The 15,451-nt window shown below is 49.1% G+C and overlaps 5 protein-coding genes across 5 annotated transcripts; 4 read left to right on the top strand and 1 right to left on the bottom strand.

The window, feature by feature from the left end:
* Positions 1-622: 622 nt before the first annotated feature.
* Positions 623-2,290, top strand: P170DRAFT_351401 (putative MFS transporter; the record flags this gene model as incomplete). Its single annotated transcript, XM_024843865.1, has 1 exon — positions 623-2,290. One exon carries the CDS (start codon positions 623-625, stop codon positions 2,288-2,290), a length of 1,668 nt encoding a protein of 555 aa, XP_024707793.1.
* Positions 2,291-2,630: 340 nt separating this feature from the next.
* On the top strand, positions 2,631-3,895 carry P170DRAFT_453851 (TauD/TfdA dioxygenase family protein; the record flags this gene model as incomplete). The annotated part of the gene is made up of 4 exons (XM_024851394.1): positions 2,631-3,276; positions 3,334-3,455; positions 3,509-3,740; positions 3,792-3,895. The coding sequence occupies 4 exons, from the start codon at positions 2,631-2,633 to the stop codon at positions 3,893-3,895; spliced, it is 1,104 nt and encodes a 367-aa protein (XP_024707792.1).
* Positions 3,896-4,057: 162 nt separating this feature from the next.
* On the top strand, positions 4,058-6,183 carry P170DRAFT_507268 (putative rhamnogalacturonase). Its single transcript, XM_024854466.1, has 7 exons — positions 4,058-4,735; positions 4,789-4,867; positions 4,924-5,131; positions 5,180-5,314; positions 5,363-5,576; positions 5,630-5,935; positions 5,996-6,183. The coding sequence occupies exons 1-7, from the start codon at positions 4,303-4,305 to the stop codon at positions 6,082-6,084; spliced, it is 1,464 nt and encodes a 487-aa protein (XP_024707791.1). The 5' UTR covers positions 4,058-4,302; the 3' UTR covers positions 6,085-6,183.
* Positions 6,184-6,912: 729 nt separating this feature from the next.
* Positions 6,913-9,550, top strand: P170DRAFT_489166 (uncharacterized protein; the record flags this gene model as incomplete). The annotated part of the gene is made up of 1 exon (XM_024853984.1): positions 6,913-9,550. One exon carries the CDS (start codon positions 6,913-6,915, stop codon positions 9,514-9,516), a length of 2,604 nt encoding a protein of 867 aa, XP_024707790.1. The 3' UTR covers positions 9,517-9,550.
* A 3,157-nt stretch (positions 9,551-12,707) lies between these two features.
* Positions 12,708-14,268, bottom strand: P170DRAFT_472377 (uncharacterized protein; the record flags this gene model as incomplete). Its single annotated transcript, XM_024852944.1, has 4 exons — positions 12,708-13,264; positions 13,324-13,909; positions 14,048-14,146; positions 14,212-14,268. The coding sequence occupies 4 exons, from the start codon at positions 14,266-14,268 to the stop codon at positions 12,708-12,710; spliced, it is 1,299 nt and encodes a 432-aa protein (XP_024707789.1).
* Between the last annotated feature and the right edge of the window lie 1,183 nt (positions 14,269-15,451).

Here is a 15,451-nt window from a genome sequence, read left to right as displayed (position 1 = left end):
CGATGGTTCAGGGTCGGGTAAAGAGGAAACCTCGGTTAGAAGCAAGCGAATAAGAATCCATGAACGGCAGTTCGGCAGTCACCATCGCCTGCAACGATGGCGTATCCAAGCCTTTTAAGCCAGTGCTTGACCTAAACAGCCAACAAGGTCGGAACCGTGAGACTATATTAATATAGCAGATAGCTGTTTAAAGCCTGACTGGTGCATTAATTTATCATGCTGACATTGGGACGTTGGAGCGGAGAGAGCCATCACTTAGGGCTCGGGGCAGGGCTGATGCCATCCGCCCTTACATGACAACACTCCTCGCGGCAAGCACATCATCTGAGCCATCCCGGTCGCGTCCTTCGCTCGATTCCTGGATACCTTGGCAGCTGAAGATAGTCAGTTAAGAGTAAGCAGTTAATACAGTGACGGTCTTGTTCTAAAGCTTAGCTTCTTGGGCTACAGGCTTGCATCATTGTTTCCTGGCAGCACGAACGCACTGGGCTGGAAAGCCATACGATAGATAATGACAATATATATTGCCAGCCGTATACTTGTAAGACATGGGGATCTTCTTGAGGCCCATTCCAATAATCTTCGAATCGCTCTGTGTGTCTGAATTTTCGCCACGGTGAAAATGTCCAAGACACCCAACCCAGAGTTTACCAAAGACGGCACGGTCGTTGACCTGGCCGAGCCAGATGATGGTCCACAGCACAGATCTTTTGTCTCTGCTTTCCTGTCAAGGAAGAAGGCCTTGGACCCCGACAGCATTGCCACCACACGCAGCGTATTCGACGATCCAGTGCTGGCCAAATATTATCAGCCTCACCCACAATACGAGAACTTGCACCGATTCGACCCAAACGAGCGCTGGACACATCGTGAGGAAACTGCAGTGCGTCGCAAATGCGACATCAAAATATTCCTTTGGATTCTTGTGATGTTCTTTGGCCTTAACCTGGACCGAGGGAACCTGGGCAATGCGTCCGCCGACAATCTGCTAGATGATTTACACATCAACACGAACGACTACAATAACGCACAAAACATGTATCGAATTGGGTTCCTGATCTCAGAGATCCCATCACAAATGATTGGAAAACGACTGGGCCCCGATCGATGGATTCCCGTGCAGATCATCATGTGGAGTTTGGCATCGGGGGGTCAGTTCTTCATTCACAACCGCGCTGGGTTCTTTGCTTGTCGCTTCTTCCTGGGCTTCTTCATGGGTGGTTTCATTCCGGATGCAATTTTGTATCTCTCATACTTCTACAAGAAGACCGAAATGCCGCTTCGACTGGCGTTTTTCTGGTTTGTGGATTCCATCTCTGGTGTCATTGCTTCGTTCATCGCCTACGGTGTCCTGCATATGCGTGGCGTTCAAGCTCGACCGGGCTGGCAATGGCTTTTCCTCATCGAAGCATTGATAAGCTTGGTTATTGGCGCCTTCAGCTTTCTCTTTCTCGTCCCCGGACCGACTCAAACAAAAACCTGGTGGAATCCAAAGGGCTACTTCACCGAGCGCGAAGAAAGGATCATCGTCAACCGCGTCCTCCGCGACGATCCATCCAAAGGAGACATGCACAACCGTCAAGCATTGTCGTTGGGCATGCTCTGGAAAAGTCTGAAAGACTACGACCTGTGGCCCATCTACGTCATCGGCATTCTCTTTGAGATCCCTACCTCCCCTCCTAAGGGATATCTCAGTTTATCGCTCAAGGCAATCGGCTTCAGTACTTTCGAAACAACCCTGCTCGGAATACCAGTCACAGTTTTCGCTGCCATCAACTTGCTCATCATCACAGAGATCACCGAGCGATTTCACGAGATCTCCATTGTCGGTATCCTCACTCAGCTCTGGTCGCTTCCGCTGCTTATCGTCCTCTACACGTCCGCTAGCACGCTCTCCAACTGGGGTTTGTACGCGGTTACATTCGTGCTTTTGGGCTGGCCTTCCCCCCACGCCGCTCATGTCGGTTGGTGTTCACGGCTCAGTAACGCCGTGCGAACCCGAACTGTTAGCGCGGCCCTATACAATATCACGATTCAATTGTCTGGGATTGCATCATCGAATATTTATCGCGAAGATGACAAGCCGTACTATCACCGCGGAGATGGTCAATTGATAGCAATCAACATCGCGACTATTGTGGCATATGTTCTGGCGAAGGGGTACTATGTGTCGCGCAACCGGTGGAAGAAGGCTAAGTGGGAGGCGATGAATGAGCAGGAGAAAGCGCATTACTTGGAGAATACCAGCGATGAGGGGAATAAGCGGCTGGATTTCCTGTTCGATAGTTAGGCTGATAGTGTCTATGGCATGACGGGTTGGCTAGTGTTGTGGGGTGGATGGCTAGCAGGATGACAGGATCATTGAGTAGGGCTGTTTAACAGGCTATAGTTGAATATATTAATCCCCTCTTTATCGAGGATAGAATCAGATATGACTGAAATGGCGTGACTGCAAGACAGGGTCTTATCCGGATATTAAACGAACTGGAACTAAACCATGCAGCCAGAAAGGTTAGCGACAACAAGCGGCGTGGCAGAAGCTTATATACCACGTTCAATCCCAGGAAATATCCCCAAGACCATACGTCCATTTCACCGCATTAAATCCATCACCGGGCACAATTACCACCATGCCCTCCATTCAGAAAGAACTAAAGCTCCCTGAGCGCCCGAAAGGGCTTCCCCACCCCGAATACACGACCCCTCGTGGCGTGTCGCCCCTGCATTCTGTCCCCGCCGGAGGCCTACAATACCCCAACTACACGCCCTTCAAACTACCCAACCTCGTCGAAAAGCCGTTCAGAGACCGCGGCTTAAGTTCCGACCCCTCGAAATCCCGGCTCCTGGGCGCCGCTACCTCCGTCATTCATTTGACCCCCGAAATCGGCACCGAGATCGTCGGCCTCCAACTGACCGATCTGACCGACGAGCAAAAGGATGATCTAGCGCGTCTCGTCGCCGAACGGGGCGTCGTGTTCTTCCGAGACCAAGAGATGGACGCACACGAGCAGATTGCTTTTGGCGCGTACTATGGCGATCTGCATATTCACCAGATGGCGGGAATCATACCCGATTTGCCGTGGGTGCACCCCATCCACAAGGATGGGACGGCCGTGAACGGGCGGTCTCATCAGATTTGGCATTCGGATGTGAGCTATGAGCTCCAGCCGCCCGGACTGACGCTGTTAAAAATGGATACTTTGCCGGAGGCAGGACCAGATGGGACGTTGGCTGGAGGAGATACGATTTGGGCAAGCGGATATGCGTTGTATGAGTGTAAGTCTTTGTATCCATGATGCGTGGTAGACGGATACTGAGAAACCGGTCAAACAGCGTTGTCGCCCAAGCTGCAGGAGATTCTGGAAACTCTGGAGGCCAAGCACAGCGGACTCGAGCAGGCAGAGAAAGCCCTGCGCACGAGCGGTTGTCTGCGCCGAGATCCTATCGAGACTATCGTGTGTGACCATCCATCCACATGACTGAATGTGCCCTAACTAATTGATCGCAGCACCCTGTTGTCCGTACTCATCCGGTCACCGGATGGAAGACTCTTTACGTGAACGAGAACTTTACTAAAGAGATCGTGGGACTGGAAAAGAGAATTGGCGACGGTATCCTGGATTCTCTTTACCGGACTGTGGCCGAGGGCTACGAATTCCAGGTCCGGTGGAAGTGGTCCAAGAACGCGGTCGCAATCTGGGACAACCGGGCCACTTACCATACTGGGATCTTTGACTACTGTAAGATCCTTCTCCGAATGGAAGGGATGCAATGCTGACATTATATTTCAGTCCCACACCTCCGACATGGGCTCCGAGTTGCGCCACAAGCCGAGAGACCGTACTTGGATCCTAAGTCGAAGACGAGGAGAGCGGCACTGTCGGAGGATGCGTAGATAGCTAGCTTAGACCTATGACTATTAATCACGGTTAATAGAAATCGTATAGCATGTTTATAAGCATTGTTGCGTGACTCGGAAATTACCAATAGATAGCCGGACCAAAGCCCTCGGCTCCTTTCAAAGCGAAGACTAACGCCGATATTAAATCCTGCTTCGGCGTATTGTACCATCCAGTCCAAGATGACCAATTCACCCCTGGGTTTGCATCATTCTGCACTCTCGGATGACGATTTTAATTTGGCCTTATCAGTTGTACAGCATCAGATCCACACTGAGTGGAGGAAGGTAATGTCGACATTTGATTGAGACTTTGGCACACCGTATCTGTGATGCTTAAATTCAGCAAGTATCTGGTTGAACCCAAGCACATCAGCAGATTGTTGACAGTTTCCTGAGCCATCATGAGACTCCTCCCTCTTCTCTTGTTCTTTTCCCCAATATCCGCTCAACTGATCGGGCGCGTCGGTCCAACAACCGACCTCTCGGACAAGAAAACAGAATGCAATATCCTCGACTACGGTGCCGTCGCAGACAACAGCACTGATATTGCGGATGCATTGGAAAAGACCTTCAAAGACTGTGTCCGCCGCCATGCAGGAAGCAGACTCGTTGTCCCGGAGGGCGAATATCTCATCAACCGGGGTGTGGTGTTGAGCAATGCCACAAATTGGGCATTCCAGCTCGACGGGCTTATTACAGCCGCATATGGCGGTGACTGGACTATTGAACGTGGGTTGATCCTCCAAGGCTTTGCGGGGGTGGATGTGTTGAATGAGACTATCAACGGGGAGGGTGACCAGAAGTTCTTGTTAGACGTTCTTGTTATTGTGAATGGTGAGCATTTCGACTTGAAGTGGCGTTGGATTTACATACTGAACGAAATACAGCCGTCGATTTTGAATTCTACTCGTCCAATGGCAAGGGTGCGTTCCAGGGCCAGGGATATTTGTACCGGAATCTGAATAAGTAAGTCTCCTCCCGAGTGTGACCTGACTACGGGCGAAAGCTGAATTTGAATTCAGCACCGATCGTCCCCGTCTCGTCAGATTGATTTCGCCGACCAATGCCTCAGTCCATGATTTGATCCTCGTAGACAGCCCTAAGTTCCACATCATCCTCGACTTTGCGGTCAATGTGGAGGCATATCATTTGACCATTCGGGGAGGTAATCTGGGCAGTTACGATGGCATTGATGCGATCGGTACCAACTACTACATTCATGATAACGAGGTAAGAAATCACTTGCAACTACCTGGGAAGAGAAGTTAAAAGCTATAGGTGACGAACCGGGACGAATGTGTCTCGGTGAAAAGCCCTTCTCATCACGCTCTGATCGAAAATTTGGTGTGCAACCAAGCGGGCTCAGGCACCTCGATTGGAAGCTTGAATGCATCCGCGGAGATCTCGAATATTGTATGCCTCACCTCTTATTATATATGAAAGTCATTCTAATTCCTACAGGTCGCTCGAAACATCAGCATCATTCAAGGGAACAATATCGCCTTCATCAAGACCTACCCGGGCGGATCAGGCTACGTAACCAATGTTACCTTTGAAAATTTCCGCTCCAAGGGTAGTCTCTATGGCCTCAACATCAATCAATACTGGCAGAATACCTTCGAACCCGACACCGGCGCTGTCACTCTAAGCAACCTCGTCTTCCGAAACTTCACTGGTATGTCCATCCTGCCCCCTTTCACCCGATTCAAATACTGATAATTAGCAAAGGCTCCGTGGCAGACGGACTTAAACGCCCTCCTCTCTACCTAATCGCCAACGACCTCACCTACGCGACCAACGTAACCGTCGAAGACATCTCCATATGGACCGAATCCGGAACCGAAGTGGCCAACAAGATCAGCAATATCTTCGGCACAGGAGACGACTCGTATAACGAAAACAACGGGATCAGGCCATGGAGCTCGAACGAGACACCCCAGACCTATACGAGTACGTATACGATTACCGCTTCACCGACAGGGTGGACAGCGCCCCCGAGCCCTGCCTGGGCGGCACCAAGCACCGGATATGGAAGTAAGTGCCCTGTTTGCTTGTAGAATGACGTTTGACTGTCCATACTGATTGCCGATCTAGCGGACGTGCCTATTCCAGTTTATACGCCCAAGCCGTTGTGGCGGCCAGGTGGAGTAGATTATGATTTGCATTATTGGGGAAGCTTTTAGGTTGAGGCATGATATGATAGATAGTAGTCTTCTTTCGAAGAGGCTGTGGATGACGCTATAGCTGTATGTCGGCAGTTGTACATTGATGATCTTTCTCGTATCACAGAATAGTAGGTGGTATCGAAATGATCAGACTCAGGATGACCATCTCCTTGCATAGACTCCCCAAAACCGATGCACTGGTAGTTTGTAGGCCTGTAGAAACGAGAGAGACTAGAGCAATCACCGAAAGATGAAGCTCATGACAGAGCACAAAGAAAGAGAAACTTCCAGAAATTGTAGAGTGAGTGTCTCAATGCCCTGAGCAAACTTGCGATCTATAGACAAAGAACACCGGTTGACCATGAAACAGCGTTTGCTCTTGATTGTTTGAACGGACGAAAGATGACCGGATCTAGCTTAGCTTTAGTAAAAGTCAAAAGATTGGTTCATCTGTACGGGTTCCATCCTTTGTTCTTTCTACTCAAAGTTTGCTACAATATTACTTGTCGACAAACATTGTGAAAGCCATGTGCAATTGTCGGAGTTCATTGAATTTGCCAAAGGGAACACACTGTATTTCTTTGATCATTGCATCTTTTCAACCCTTGGACTGCTCACATTAATCTGTCTTTATTTTTAGACAAGATATCCCATGGCATAAAGTGTGCCATGAAACATTTTCTTTATAGCGGTTTGCGACAAAGGACATTCCGAACACTGAGAATTCAAATACCTTCATACGTCCGGAATACTGTCTGGCGATAATTCTTCTCATGGACTTTTCATCCAAATCTCTCGATCTCCGCAGCCCTTCATCTTCTTTTCATTTGATCCGGTCCAATCTACATGGCCAGGATGTCTCGTCTTCCCCGTTACGCGCTGAATCTCGCCCTATTTCTGGTCTTCATATCTGGAGAATTCAGCCTGAAAGACTTCATTGAAATCGTTGATTCAGGAAGAAGCCTCAAGAAGATACTTGTTACCGCCGGCCAGATCCTGTACTACTTGGTCGTAGCTATCGTCATCAATGGTGCAAATAATATCCGAGGCCTTTTTTGGCCTTTCAGTGCTCTCATTACTATTACCCTGTGGCTTATATTCGGCCACTCCTGCGAGGCTTGCGATGAAGTGTACAAAATCTGGCTTTCTGCACCCTCGAACAATGTATTTAGTTGCATTTGGTATTTCGTGACGACAGTCGAGCACCAGGTTCTTTTTGTTGTCATTAACTTAACGGCATTCCGTCTTGCAGCGCAATGGGGCACCTTCTTATACTTCGTCAAACTACACAAGGCCGAAGACAATTTAAGGCCGAAAAAGAACGCCTGCACTGTTATCCTCCCCATGGCCGATACAGAGCAGCAAAGATTCGAGGAGTGTCTGACGTCTTGTTTGTTAAACAAGGTCCATGGAATCATCATCGTGACGAGCAGTGATACGCGTCTGGAGATAGATGGTATGATGGACCGATTCCGAAAGCGCTTTACCATGACCCGGATCGGCGTCGCTGGGACAGATAAAACGGGGAAATGCGACATGATCATTGAAGGTATCAGATTGGCTCAGACCGAGATCATTGTTCTCATAGACACGAGTGTCTTTTGGCCCTACTACTTCATGGATCGACTTTTGGTATCGTTAAATGGCCACGTCGGATTTGCAATGATTCAGCAGCAGGTTCGTCGTTTCAGACTGCCGTTTAAAGAAGTATTCCCTCCTGCTCAGGGGGGTCAGTCAGAATCTACGATTGAGATCTCTTCAGGGAAAGAGGTCGCTCGAGCCATAGCTTGTCAAAAGGGTCTTCTTCAGCATCCTGACTTCAGGGCCTCATTCAAACGAGCACAGCCGGCGGATTCGACTTCCTATGATGAAAATCGTGCAGCGCAGTTCTTTGAAACATGGGCACTGGAGAAGAGATCTGAGATCTCGAAAGAATATTCTGGTCAGAATGCAATTGAGCCACCTGCCCGAACAACACCCGAGTCTAATGTCTGGACACACCGTTTATTCCACTGGTACCGGTACACGCGACAAGCCGTGAGAATGAGGCTCGGATATCTACTAGTCACTGCAACTCGTTGGAAGAACCTGCCATATCAAGCCCGCACTAGCCATGGACCGGCTTTCTTCATTTTAGCGTTTGTTGTTGACGGTATAATATCGTCGCTCATCATGGTCAGTCCACATCCAAATCTACTGAAGCTGCGAGTACTCGGAGACGTGGTTTTTGGGTCCGAAATCACAAATCAGATACCTTTCTACACCCGGGGGGTAATCCCATTGTCAGAGGCCATTAAATACACCCTCTTTGTCTGGCTCCACGGTCGTATTAGAATATGGGCTCTAATCTATCTTTGCTTCAATATCTTTGGAGAGACGGCTATGTTTTTGGGAAACAATGACCGCGATAATATGAGCGGCTCTGCATCCAGTCCACCATCACCGCCACCAGCACCGAGTGATCCTGAACCGAGCGACTCGTATATCCAACCATCACAGCAAATTGTAGCCGGATATGAACAGCCCGCCAACGCCAGGTCTAGCACACCCCCCAGAACTGGCGACCCTATTCAACGAGTAAGGAACGATCCGACGTATAGCCCAGGTTCACCACCGTCCCGACGCGACTACGGGACCCAGACATCGCCACCTGAAAGGAGTGTACGGTGTCAGGCTCCACCAGCGCCGGCGGCCAGAGCTCAATCACCAAGTTCACCAGTACAAACGCACCAGGAATCGCCTCGCCATCCTCCGAATGCCCCCAATGAGGCAAGCCGGCTGCGCGAGCAAGTCTTTCCAACAGTTGAGGAAGGCGGCTTTTCATTTGAAGAGCCATGCAGGCGCGAAAGGCAGCGCGCGTCGCGGTCTCTCAGCCCAACAAGCCAAGACCGTCCGGAGTCATCCGAGACCGCTGGTCAACGCCCGCAAGACGAGCCTTCTAGGCCTGAAACACGCAGGAGAGCAGCTCGAAGACAGGGATCAAATGATACAGAATACCGCCCTTCAGTATCCGATCAAAGATCTCCCAGCATCCAGGGAAGCCACGAAGACGCTAGCAGAGACGGCGGCCTTGGTCTTCACCGACCAAACTTCACTCCCAGCCGGCGTGCTTCCAGTCACCCTCCTCCTTCAAGCCTAAGCCAGCAGCAGCCTGTCTTGGGCTCTCCTCTTCGACGGTTTCCGCCTCCTGTAAATCAAGAACCTCAGCGTCCACCGGAAAGACCGGCTCGCGGTGAGGGTAACGCTCCTGAAAGAACTGTGCGGAGGACCATCGAACCAATACCGTCGCTGCCACCCTCCACCTCCACTGCACCTTCAGGCCCCCCTGAGGCTGAGTCCCCTGCCCCTGCGCCAAAGGCGAAAAGTAAAGCTAAACGCGCCCAACCAAAGCCCAGCGAAGCCCCTGTAAGAAGGTCAACAAGGGCAACCAGGGCGAAGCCCAAGGATTGAGGTAAGGCGCATACTGAGGATTGTTGAATTAAGGAGAATGAAGGACGAGGAATATCCCCAATCTGTCATTCATAAGATTATGAACTATGCGTTGAAATGTATATTGATTTTTGTCTAAGGGTCATGGCGTTGTCTAGGTTGTTTAATTCGGAACGGGGCGTTAGTGTCATAGAAACCTCCATTTGTTTTATTGATATGTATCAAAGGTTTATGTTATTTTTATTCGAAAGGGAACTTCTTGACTACATTTCCTGTAGGCCTTTCTTCAAAATCCGGTCACTTCCGCTCTCAGATCTGCATTAGCCTTAGTCTAGAGCAGGATCAGGCTGGAAAATAGTATGGTCGCAGTGGTGAAAAGGTTTCGTCAACTCCGCACAATGCATTCAATCTACCCTGTACGGTACATTGTCCAACAGATGCCAAAGTCATCTGGTAAATGGATAATTAGGAAATATCCCTAAGATCACTTTCCCCGCGTTGGACTAAGTGAAAGACTACCATTACTCGTAGAACGGGACTGCTGCAGCCACAAAACAATCTCAACCCCGGTTGATACCAAAGGCCTTGTGGACCAATTAAGAAACATCCAGTCATGCAGATGCCCGACAGCTCGCGTTCAGGCAGAAGATGGCAGCAAGGCAACGAAATGTCGGTCTGGGGAAGTGGGTATAGCTGCATCTTCTGCATCCCACCTGAGGTCATTGCATTCTGTAGACCAATAGTACCCGACATGCGTCACACCGGGCTTCTTGCGTCAAGGAGATTATTGCGATTGAATGAAGTGACATGTACATCCGCTCCTGGGGAAAGATATGTCCCACGGAAAGCCGCAGACATCCTTCTGAGGCATTGATTTTTCATCTTCGGAGCCATCATTGACTCATCCACAGACATATCTTAATCCGCCGGGAATTTTTTTCCTGTCCAAGCTGTTGGGATTCCTATTTCCACTCATGAAATTATGAGAAATGAGCCTGTCCTAGCCCCGCATGATGAAATTGGGACCAAATAGGCCCTACCATGCCCTTAGCAGATCTCTGGGCTTCTGAATGTCGGAACACACACGAATGACAACCAAGCACTGGATCAGTGTTTTACAAAGGCGCTCGACACCGCTAGATATGATGTGGATCGAACGTAGCGGGTTGAGTTCCTATAGGACAGGCACATCATCGAGAAGTAGGTAGGGTCATCTTGCTCGCCGAGACGACCATGGTTCCACGTGAGTCATGTCGAATACGTTTCTCAAATCCCATTTTGGGAAATCTTTCTTATGTTCTTTTTCTCTTATTTTTTGTTGCTTTATTTTTTTTTATTCTTTTTTCAAAACGCGATCCACCGATCGATCGATCTTTTCTCCAACCGATCAGCAATCAGGCATCTACGGCACCCGCATGCAGTGGACCAACTATCGACGTAGCCATTGATCTAATTATAGCCAGATTAGATCTGCGGCCTTCCGGTCATCTAGCCCGTCCATGGATTACGATAGGAGATCATGCAAGCGAGTCGGGAAGACCCCAACGGGTTCCAAGCCACCATTAGGTCAGAATACAACGGTAGTGAAATCAGCATGACGTTGAATGTGAACCCACGGCCCAAAGGGGGCCTTCATAGCGTAGGATCATTGAGAAAGTCGCACAAATTGCAGTAGGATTTCGCAGGTAAGTCATTACGCCACATGGTTAGGTACTGCTGAGGTGCCTTCTGCGGACATCTCAGACTGCGCTCCCTTGGAATCTACTGCAGCTCTTCAAAGCCCGATGCAAATTCCCGCGGACGGAGATCTAGACTTCCGTATGGCCCTCACATTATGGACTGCGGGGGACGTCCGATACCCACAACTGTCCGAATCTTCAGCAGCAGCCAAGGAATACACAGCCTCGTTGATCGATAATGCAGCTCCATGTGATTCCCCGCCACTGGACTCCGTTCGTTTGGAAAGTCCGTTCCAGTCATTCCCTTCGCAGGTTCAACGTCTTGCAGGGGCGTTCCAGACCTAGGGATTGCAAACGCCGTAGGAAAACTCCTCATGGCGCAGGACCCTGCCTCTCTGGAACGCACAGACCTCCTGGTCAATTCTGAAGTCAGACGTAGCTACCCGCCTGCGGATGTGTTCGAAATAAGATCCCAATCCTGATGCAAACGCGGATGCAGTCCGGGACTCAATATCGACCAATGCACTCACCTCTAGCCCTGGGTCCCAGTTGCCTGCTCCGGAAGGGCCGGGCCGGTCACGAAAGTGAATTTTCATTGACGGTTGATGGTGGAACCTTAGGAAACACCACGGCAGGACACATCGGAAGAAGACATCCGGCGGGTGGTAGACTTGAAAATGTCTAGCCAAGGCCCGGGAGATGCTGCTTTCCGTCCAGCATGACCCCTGCCCTCTCGAACGAATCCTGGCACACTCCTGTATGTGGCACGTCTAAGCGCATTTTTCCGATGGTGTTCCTTGGTACGCTCAGCGGTCTAACTAAGACATTTCGTAATCTGGGATCGGATCGTTAAACGCATTACTGCACGGAGTAGATTACGAGTACATGGGTTTATGGCTATTGGGAAGATCTATGAGATTCCGACAATCCATACCATAACTTAACGGCCTCAGAATTGTAAGCCTCGCCAAGACGGAAATGTCATGGGAAAGCTGAACCCCTGACTACGTCACGAAATCCTTACACAGAAATAAACGACGTAGCGTGGTCCAAATAGAATGATCTCTTTAAAACTAGATCCGAAAGATAATCACACCGAAATTGTACCAACCGCATGGGCCTATCGGAGGCTTCTTTGAAGGCACCGCGGTGGTAACACAATGGAAAGCGGGGGATCCGAAAGCAACGAATGTGAGACGTCGAGAGGGCAAAAGGAAACAAGACGGGAAAAGCGGATCCCAACGAGGGAAGAACACTGGACCGAGAGAAGACGAGATAGGCAAATGAGGCGAACATGGAACAGGACTGAGAAAAACCCCAGATAGTCCAATTGCAAAAGGAAAGCCGAAATACATTTCAGAACCAGGTCGAAGAAAGTTCGTTAAAATTTTCGCCATCTGAAACGATAACTTGGAACAAATCAGTTCATATGCCCTGAAGTGTGATTTAGGCCGTCTTATCTTGGTCAATAGAGAGAGAAGCTGAATCACAGAGCCTCATCCCGGGGGATGTAGCTCTCCATCCAGAATCATATCAATTAGCACCAAGAGACCAAAGATTAGTGACGGTTTTGGAGTGACTGGAAATCACTACCTCTGCGGGCCATATCAAATTCGACTCGGTCGACTTTTTTCCATTGTCAGCTTCGGATGTGTATGTCAAAATCGGCCTGAACTGGAACAAGACAGGGCGGCTGGTTCTTTGATCATTGCTACCACGTTCCGCATTGTGGGGCCAGGACCTTTCCATATTCTCTGTGTCAGGTTCGAACATGGGCAATAATTCCAAAGGATAAAAGTTGTATTGGTTGTCATGGACGTGAAGTCCGTAGCTGAGCTGCTCCGCCTGCCGATACAACCTGATGATAGTCCACAATGTCCATTTCTCGTCTTCGGGGTCGGACGGTTTCTTCAAGAATCGGCGCAGAGTACCGGTCGGGCTGAGGATTTCCTCTGCCATTCTCTCAATGGCCGCCTCGCGGAACTTCTGAACATGTATTCCCAGCGAGGGGTTCTTGCTCATCGCCGGTGTGTTTTCAATAAGATGCTGCAGGGTCAACCGACGCCATTTGCAAGCATCATACGAGGTGACTAGTAATTGAGTCAGTACGCACTGTCTTTTGGTGACAGGGATTAGAAGTATGGATCACCTTGTTCGGCCCATCGCCACATGTTATGGATCTGAGACCGAGAAGGCAGAAAGAGGTCAGGATAACCGCCGGGAGGAACGGGATCGCAATTTTCTCCAAGAAAGAAAAAGGGGTCCTTGACCACGTTTTCCCATATAGATTTTGCAAGAATGGCCTCTGCGAGTATCTGAGGTAGGTCTCGATAAGTGCAGGGTTTCATCTGTTCCACCAACGAATCCCAGCTTTGCTGCTTGCAGTAACCAGCCAGGCTTCTAATCAGCTCCTCCTTTTCTTCGCTGGAAAACTCTTCTTCAATGGTCTCAGGGTCTTCGACACAATAGTTCCGTGCCCAGTGCGCGATGCCGTACGATATGTGACCCGCAAGTTTCTTAGACTTGTCGGCCTCGACAGTAGACCAGCCCACTGTGCGGTAAAAGAATGGGTGTTTGTGAAATGGATTCTCCTCGAGTTTCGGCTTGGGGCGTGGAACGTAAACACCAGTGTACTCAATGCCGGCTTCGTGGAAGGTCCAAGGTTCTACCCACAGGTCATCCTCAACTCCAAACAATTTCTTGTTGAACTCTCTGATCTTCTGTCCTGTCTTCTCCTACAATGACGTTGTAGGTTAGCATCGAGGAAAGATGGATTAGAAAAGAATACGCGAGGAAGGAGAAGGAAAACGTGAAAACAGGGTCTTTCCGAAATCCAGAGGATGGAAAGGAATGGCTTCGCAACGTCTCCCTACCAAGTCATTGTCATAGACACGTCTCTGATCTCCGTCTCTTCCAATTTCGATCTGATAACATTCACTTTGGGCGGCAGAGGGGGTTGGATCGTTATCCGTCTGATGTGCTGGTAAGTTCAGGAACATTTCGGTGGGTTTTGAAAAACAGCGAGATTGTATCCTACATTACACTCCTTGTTGACAGCAGGCCTTGCTGGAGATTCTGCGTCTCTGTTCCCCATTGTGGTTTTGCTGCGATCGGTACTCATTTGTTTGGGCTGCAGAGAAAGGTTTTCATGCGAGAATGTATCAGACAAGTCACGAAGTCAAGCTGACCATGTAAGAATGAAAGGCGACAGAGGCTATAAGTAACTTTAGGAGGTTCAAATTGAACTTGAGGGTCAAAGATATTGCTTTGTCCCGTAGAAGAATCGTAAATCAACCAGGCAGGCAAGCGCTTAGTCGAAAGGACAAGAACCAAATGGTGTGTGGGCAAATGTTGCAAGCTCGCGATCAAGTCTACGACTATTTTTATTCCAGTCTCTTTATCTGAGCTGTGATGAGAATCGGTGGTCATTTGGGCCGTACTTTTGTTCGTTTTTCTTTTCTGCTTTTCTTTTCGTGCTTTTGTTTTCCTATCCTTATTTATTTTCTTTTTCCTTTTTTTCTTTTTCTTTCTTTTTTCTCCGATTCTTTTTCTTCACAAGGTCTAGATCCTGGTGTTCGTGGCGAGCTCTTTGTTTGTTGCACGGCATGCATTGGGCATACGCCAAACCAAGAAAAAGGAAAATAAGGGCAAAGGGAGGGGAGAGCAAGATTGGAACCGTCAGAAACAACCTTGGCCTGGTAGCCAAACAGGGTATTTGCAGTTCCGGTCCAGAGGAAAGAAAATATTAGCCATGCGATTATGGAGAGATTTGCCTACTGAATGTGGCGAATGATGATTTGACTCAATCCAATACTCTCCGTTGACGTGGACTGCCTTCATATGCATTTAGCGTGGAGCCTGTACTCACGTTCTACATTCGCCGTCATTGGGCGAGTAGAAAAGTCACCGAATTCGGGATACTGCAGCAGTTGCGAATGAGAGCACAAGATGCAAACTGCACGATGTCTAGACCATCTCAGTCCCTGCTGCGTTTCTGGATGAAAGTAATGCGATAATTTGCTAATCATAAATTGAAGCCTGCCACACTATCCAACAGACCTGCTATAAAGATGTCCTAGATAGCTGCTGGACTTCCTCTGCCCTTTTCGTTTCTTTACGCAAGGCACCTTTTCGCTCGTGCAGTTCTTCTCGTCTTCCCTCCATACGGCCAAACTCACACAACATTTTGTGCTTTTGCCTCTTCTTAGGACCTGTCCGGTTCTCAAAGACTATCATACTCTCTTTACTTCTTTCATTCCACTGATACAAATCGTTCA

This window comes from Aspergillus steynii (genome assembly GCF_002849105.1).
Source record: "Aspergillus steynii IBT 23096 chromosome Unknown P170scaffold_2, whole genome shotgun sequence".
NCBI classification, from domain to species: domain Eukaryota; kingdom Fungi; phylum Ascomycota; class Eurotiomycetes; order Eurotiales; family Aspergillaceae; genus Aspergillus; species Aspergillus steynii.
Note: the sequence above shows the minus strand (reverse complement) of the source record. Positions and strands in the feature narration are given on the sequence as shown.